Here is a 7351-nt window from a genome sequence, read left to right on the forward strand (position 1 = left end):
TAAAGCAGGCTAAAGATCTATGTCTCCATTCATGAATATCATGATGAGATCCTCATTACATACACTATCCTTCTCATGTATTTAACAGGAAAAGCAAAGAGCCATTGCCTCGCCTCCTAACTTACCCAAAAAAAAAAAAAACAGCAAATGAGCAGAAAATTCGTACATACCACTACAAGAAATAGGCTGCACTACAAACTAATCCAATGTGATCTGGTGCTAGCAACAACGTAAAGAATGACCATATTCCAATCACTGTTCTTTCCAAATCCTCCCTGTAACCCTTAGCTTCAATTCCTTCCTGTCACCACCTGAAAAGAAGAGAGCCATGTTCCTTTGAATGATGAGACCGTCAAAACTGTCCCGAACCTTGCGGTGGCTGTCCCTGATGCTTCTAGGCACTCCCTGCCAAGTCATCTTCCTCCCGTTTCCGCCCACCTCAAGACTGTAGCTATAGTTCTTTGCCTCGCTATCATCGCCCATGAATCGCAAGAAGGCTATGTAGACTGGAGCCATTCCCAGCTGAAAAGCTTCGAAGTGTAGACAAAAATATTGACCAAAGCAGCTGAAGACCTATAAAACCAAGGTAAAATCCAACAACATTCAATCACCACAAACTTTACACTATTAAATGCACCAGTCAAATATCAATTTATAAAGTGTATCAATAATGCACTTGTACAGGAACCCGAGGTGGCAAAGCCAATGTTGAGCTTTTAATTTCTTAGTAAGCTAAAGTTTAAGAAACTCAATATTACTATGTTATAGCAATTCCATATAATGGATGTTCTTGATTTATCAAGTGAAAGAAAGGTGCAGGGCTAATTAGATTGTTTCAATTCTCTCTTGTCATCAACTAAGACAAGTGCGCATCCAACCACATAGGGAAATTACACAATCCATCGTCATTGACATGAACTTACAAGGCCCATAGAAAGCAGGACTAAGAACAGAATTGGAGTTAGGAAAGAACATTGTACCGTAAGCATCCATGTGGCGTTTTCAACTTCTTGTGGGTTTGATTTGACATAACGATGATTAAAAGTGCTACCATTATGCATGTCCACTTTGTGATCATCTTTCAAATGGGCAACCAAAAAAGGAATATCACCAATGACGCTGCATTCTGAACCAGCATAAGGACAGTTATAGGGTCTACATGCGCATTGAGATTCATGTTTCAACTTGCAGTAGTATGGATATATCCCCATGCACCCAAAAGGCTGGTATTTACAAGGAAGTTCCAAAGATGCAGCCACCTTCTCCAATGCCAAGCATCTAATATTGCCAAGCTCATGTCTACAGGTAGGACACCGGTTGTGGACCCTGGGTTTGCAACCCGAGCACAAAGTATGGCCATTTGAACACTGCAACAAAGATTAAAACCAAAGTGAAGGCCTTTAGTAAACTTGCCAGATAAAAATTCTGTTGTTGTATATAGACATTGCCGCCAGTTTTCAAAAAAATAGCAGAACTACCATGTATACAAAAGAAACAAGCTCCATCTCTTCTAGTTTAGGCAACTCAAGAAGTTTATAGAGACATCAGCAAACCAATAATTCACAAAGCCCAAATAAGGGGAAAAAAATGAATATGACAAAATTTGAGATCAAGAAAATGATGACTCCTTATCATGATTAAATTATTCAACATCCAGCATTCCGGCTAACAGCTGTCATGTTCTATAAAAAAAAATTGGAAATATTTTATTTTAAATGAAATAGCACCTTCGAAAAGCATCAGATACCACTTTTCAAAATGAAAATCACCCCCAGTCTGTTCATCCTTTCATGGGCAATCCCCCTTTCAGAAATAATTTTATCCAGTTAATACTGCAGTCCCAACAAAATAGGATTTCTGATTCAGAAAAGCACTTCTATCTATTCAACTATAGAACAGATACTCCTACACTCATGTCTTGCTCATGATTATAAAATGCCCCAGAAACACTTGTAGAACTACAGAATAGGTACTCTTACACTCATGTTAGGCTATGCATTCCCTTTTAATCCCATTTTTTCTTGTCCCCAATTTTGTTCTTCTGATAAGCATGTATGTAATTCGCTCAGACCAATACTTCCAAATTGTAAGCACATACTATCTATAGAATTCAAGATAACAACGACGAACAATTTTTTTTATCATGGATCAAATTACACCCACCCACCCCTAACCTAACTCTTCCGCAAAGGGAAGAATGGACCCCACACACACACTCCCCCTATACCACTTGGGGGTTTGACACCACAAACTTCCCCTTTGAGGGGAGGGAATGTGGGGTGCCATTTGTGCTAGAAGGCTCAAGGCAACAATGAACAATCAATTATATAAACAACCTGGTGGATTGGAGGGTACATTGCATTCAAGCACACAGGACACTCTAGAAGTTCACGAACACTGCTTGTAACAGCTACATTAGATTTTAGTGCAGTTGGTGCAGGATCATTCACTAGCTCGCTGATATCCATTGGCTCTTCATTTGAAGGAGGATCAACATCAGATTTGCTCCGTATATCATCAAAGAATGGATTACTAGAAGCCATGCTCATACAAGCAACCACCAGCCCTGTAGGGGGGGAAAACCAGCAGTTTGCTTCAATACCTATAAATAATAAAATTTGTAAACATGGAAAAATTTAATAAGTATCACATGCTGAGATCCAGGTAAGTAAGACCTAGGAATACAGAATTAGTGGTTCAACCAAAAACCAAATAACCTTCATCTTCATTGACATTAAAATCATCACACAATCTGGGTTCACAATCACTCACAAGTGGTACAACATTCATCACAATGCACAAACCAGTAGCATAATCTGTCAACTTGTTTGTTCAGCCAAACAAAACTATTTTCACAAGAAAAACCTGAACCATCAATAATCCTAAGGCAATTCCAAAATTGGGTGGATCAAGGATGCATCATTATTCACCAGTTAGGGTGGTTTATGATTATGACCATTAGATTTAGTTATGAAACACATTTAACCAACTCTTCCTATATTAATAACTTTCTTACATTGTTCAGCAATCTTCTTTCCTTCTATTAGCCATTCAAATGTTCTCCACATTTTGAATTGCTATAACCAAATCCTCAGGAATTTTGGCAGAGTATGATAATATCTCCTTCCAGGGAAGGGGGATCAAGCAAACAGCACCAATTCAAAGTACATTCATGCAACAGAAAGTCAAGAATTAAATTTTATAACTTCCAATACGTATTTTCCAACAGCAGTGATAAATGAAGTTAAATCACACACAAGCACGTCAAAAAGGAGTTATCCAACAATCATCAAAACTTAAGTCCCAAGCCAAGTCTCAATTTTAAATCCCTAGCATACATGTTTCAGCACATAGTAGGTATATTAAATTAGATTTAAATACAGTGTTCATATGCTCTCATATATACAAGAGCACGCGGGGTGTGTGTGTGTTGTGTCCTTGCACATTTCATTTTGCCATGCCACTGTCTTCTCAGTCAGTAATATAGCTGCTGGCCTCTCAACCATCATTATGCCTCCATATTGACTAGAAAAGTAATAAAAGAGATCATAAAAGCAGGTCTACAACTCCAATGAAGAAAGCAACAAAATAGAGCAGAAATAAGTAAATTTACAATCTATAATTATAATGCATTCAATACAAAAAAGTAAATACTTGTGCAATCACAAGAAAGATGCTGCACAAAGGGGTATAAATGATAAAAAACTCCTCAGTTGCTTAGCAAATTTCAAACTGTAGTCTAAACAAGCTAAAGCTAAGGAATCAAAACTACAAAGTCATGATATTCTGACAAAGGAGTGGTGGACGAAACAACCAGCAATCATCGATATAATGACGGCAACGGGGAAAAAAATCACTTTAAATCATTGCAGCAGCAAGTCAAATAACCAACCCAGTGGCAATCCATGAGAAAACACACACACACTCAGAGACAACGAAGGCCACACAATCATTCCAAAAGCCATGAACACGACCTATTCCATCATACAGATTATGAACATTGACCGAATCTCGCACCACCAGACATTCAATTTACCGAGCAACAACAAAAACAAAATCTAAGCGATGAAGCAGATTAAACAGCTTCAGAAGACCAAACTGTTGTATCCAATCACATGACAGACTTAAACCCTAACCTTAAACAAAAAATGCACAGTAATTCCGACCAAACCAACAACAGATCTACGAAATAGAAAGTCAAAACCGGAAGGTAGAGAAATAAAATTAAAAAAAAAAGAAACAAGGAAACCCGTAATCACCGGAAATCAGAGAGAGTCTCATCAAGCACCAAAGGAACGAAAACAAGAAAAACAGAAGCGAGCCAGGAATATAATACAGGGAAGCAGAACAGAAGAGACAACTACCTAAAATGATGAGTTGATCAACAGGCCATTGCTGATAGAATATGAAACGAAACGCAGGAGATTGGGTGAAGAAGAGAGACAAGGAAAGCGATTAGGAGGGAAGTTGGTAGAACACCCCGTGGGCTTCGTATGAGGACACAGTAATAATTAATAAGAGCAGGCACGAGTGCGCGCTCCGAGTGGGAGACTTCAAATTAAAGAGAACGAAGAGAGAGAGAGAGAGGAGTATGAAAGAGGAGAAGGTGAGAGGCATTTCTCGGGAAAATAAAAGACGAAAAAGTTTGGTTGCACTCTTCTTGCGTTCAAACTTCAAAAATCATCATCAACTAGTATAATGTTCAAACTTCAAAAATCAGATCAATTAAAGCCACCGATTTAACATTTCTCAGGAATAGCTAATAAAGTTAGCTTGAATAACTTGTTTTAAAGTCTGGCCGGTTAGGAGAAAAAATTAATCAAAATAAAATGCTTTTTTTGAGGCTCTCGAACTAGGTAATATGAACCAAATGAGCTAATTCTAATAAATTAAGGTTAACTTGTTTAACTGATATTATTTATTAAGAATTGAAAAAAAAAATTGGAGGGAATTTTTCGTGCTACAACCCCATAAAACAAGCATAATTAAAGTGAACCATGATGAAATTAACTAATCTCATACATTTATTATTTGAATATTTTTCAAATGTATAGAATATTTTGAACTTACTCCATCATTTAGATGTAATTTTGAAAAAAAAATATCATACAAAAAATAATAAATGAGTCGCCCACCCATCATGAGGATTGGATTTAGTTGAAATTTTTCTATTTATATGAAAATGGATTAAACGCAATTCCAACTCATATTTTTCTCAATTCATATATGAGTTAATTCATATAATATAGATTTGTCCTATTCCCTACTCTAGTGAGAAGGTTGGGGCAATTACATATTATCTATCACTAAGAATCTCTCGTCAAAGATGAAATTTGATCTCATGATCTTAAAAATCATGGGCCAATTCCTTAACATTAACCTTTTCTTGTTTCACCGATTCACATTTTAATATATATATTATTAACAATATTTTACAAGAAAGTTAAAGCATTTTAGAAAATAGAAAATTAATTTCACTAAAAATGAAGTTTAAAAAATTTATATATATATATATATATAATGTGAATAATGCTAGGAACTAAAAATATAATTTTAAAAATATAATAAAAAATTTATAATTTAAAAATAAAAAATAATTATGAGATTGAAAATGTCTATAATCTATAGTGTATTATTAATGTTGTTAAGAGTTATTCCTCCAATTAAAAAATATAAGACCTTTTTTAAGAAGTTGAATACTAAAAAATATAATACATTTTTAGTCTTTTAAAATGTATTCATTGTCTTTTATTTCAAAAATGTCCCTATTAATAATGATTTTATATTTATTGTAGGGTATTTAATAGGGATAAATATAAAAAGATAGAGTTAATTTAAAAGTAGATAACTACTTTATTGGAGGTGAAAGCATTTTTAAATGGATGAAATAATATTAAAAGAAATATGAGTGTCTCATGATTTCTAAAAAAATATTTTGAATAAAGTAATAAATGATTTATTAACATAGAGTACACATAAGTAATAAAAATATAATGTAAAAATTCATAAATATTTTATAATTTAAAAAAAAGTATGATATTTAAAATATACTATAAAATTATTAATATTGATCAATATTAATAACATTATCAATATCAATGCCAATACTAATATCATTAAATAAACTTTGACATAAAAAATTTAAAAAAGTTGAAAAAATTAAAAGTTTTCAATTAAACTATAATATTTATAAAATTCAATGAAAATAAAACATTTAGTATAGGTTAATCACTCGTATTTAATTTATGAAATGTCGCGTTATCGATGAACATTAAAAATTAATATATGAAATTTTTGTTAGTATGTAGAAGAAAACGAAAACGACAACAGCATTAGTTATTGGACCCACTCCTAAATATTTTTCAATGGCAAAAGAAAAATATGTTGCTGTAGACATTGGTGTAGAGTTTGACTTTAATCTCCCCATGTGATTTAAATTGAAACTCATTCATTTCAAATGTCATGGAGAGAAATAAAGTACTGTCAGATCACCAAAAAAAAAAAAAAAAAAGCGCAATAAATAGCGTTATCTTTTGAATAATATTCAAATAAAGAGAGAGATAATTTTTTTTTAAAAAAAAAAAGTGCAAGCCACGTTATCAAAAGGCCAGTAGAACGAGCCCACACTATTCCTTGACTTGAATTCTAGTAAAGGTTTCTATATTTTTAGTTTTTGGCTAAAGTATATTTCAAATTTTTTAATTTTATGTAAGATTTTAATTTAATTTTTTAATTTATATAAAGTATTTTTTAATTTTTTAATTTTAACATTTTCAGTTTTAAATGATTATTTTTATATATCAATCATTATTATTTTAAAAAAATTAAACTTAATATGTCAAAATTTGAGAATGTTTTGTCAATATTTAAAAGTTTATTATGAAAATTTGTTGAGATAAAACTAATATGATTAAAAATACTTTTAATCCTTTAACTTTATATAAGGTTTTAATTTAATTTTTTAATTTTATAAGGTATCTTTTTAGTCTTTTAGTCCTAACATTTTTAGTTTCAAATGATTATTTTTTGTATCAATTATTATTATTTTAAAAAATTAAACGCAATATGTTATCATTTAAGAATATTTTATAATATTTAAAAGTTAATGTAAAAATTTGTTGGGATAAAACTAATAATTTTAAAATTAAAGGACTAAAAAAAATACTTTAAAAAGTTAAAGGATTAAAATGAAATGTTATGTAAAATTAAAGGATTAAATGAATACTTTAACCTTTAATTTTTTTTTACTATAATTTTGCTATGATTTTAGTGTACACACTGGATGAAGATAATTTCAATTTAAAATTAAGGTTTTTAATATTTTATTTTTTAGAAAATATAATTAAGAAAA

At 32.0% G+C, this 7351-nt stretch overlaps 1 protein-coding gene and 1 pseudogene across 2 annotated transcripts; both read right to left on the bottom strand.

Moving 5' to 3' along the window:
- LOC129314480 (E3 ubiquitin-protein ligase DIS1-like) lies at window positions 1-4578 on the bottom strand. Of its 2 annotated transcripts, none has more exons than XM_054957924.1 (4): window positions 4365-4578; window positions 2337-2566; window positions 981-1367; window positions 1-573 (listed from the first exon to the last, which is right to left on the bottom strand). In XM_054957924.1, the coding sequence occupies exons 2-4, from the start codon at window positions 2547-2549 to the stop codon at window positions 253-255; spliced, it is 921 nt and encodes a 306-aa protein (XP_054813899.1). In that variant the 5' UTR covers window positions 2550-2566; window positions 4365-4578; the 3' UTR covers window positions 1-252. The 2 variants fall into 2 exon arrangements, with proteins under 2 accessions (XP_054813899.1, XP_054813898.1); XM_054957923.1 differs by having other exon boundaries at window positions 2337-2602.
- The window catches only part of LOC129314196 (E3 ubiquitin-protein ligase DIS1-like), a 6395-nt pseudogene continuing 1690 nt past the window's right edge, over window positions 2647-7351 (bottom strand).

This window comes from Prosopis cineraria, unplaced genomic scaffold (genome assembly GCF_029017545.1).
Source record: "Prosopis cineraria cultivar Desert tree isolate PC_DT_omini unplaced genomic scaffold, ASM2901754v1 PC6, whole genome shotgun sequence".
Taxonomy (NCBI): Eukaryota; Viridiplantae; Streptophyta; class Magnoliopsida; order Fabales; family Fabaceae; genus Prosopis; species Prosopis cineraria.

Bases quoted from the DNA above. Each gene is read 5' to 3' on its own strand.
- LOC129314480 (XM_054957924.1), bottom strand. From the start codon at position 2,549: ATGAGCATGGCTTCTAGTAATCCATTCTTTGATGATATACGGAGCAAA. The intron at 1,368-2,336 runs GTTGTTTATATA...TCTTTGTTGCAG, and splicing joins TGTACCCTCCAATCCACCAG to TGTTCAAATGGCCATACTTT. The intron at 574-980 runs GTACAATGTTCT...TTGGTTTTATAG, and splicing joins ACGCCACATGGATGCTTACG to GTCTTCAGCTGCTTTGGTCA.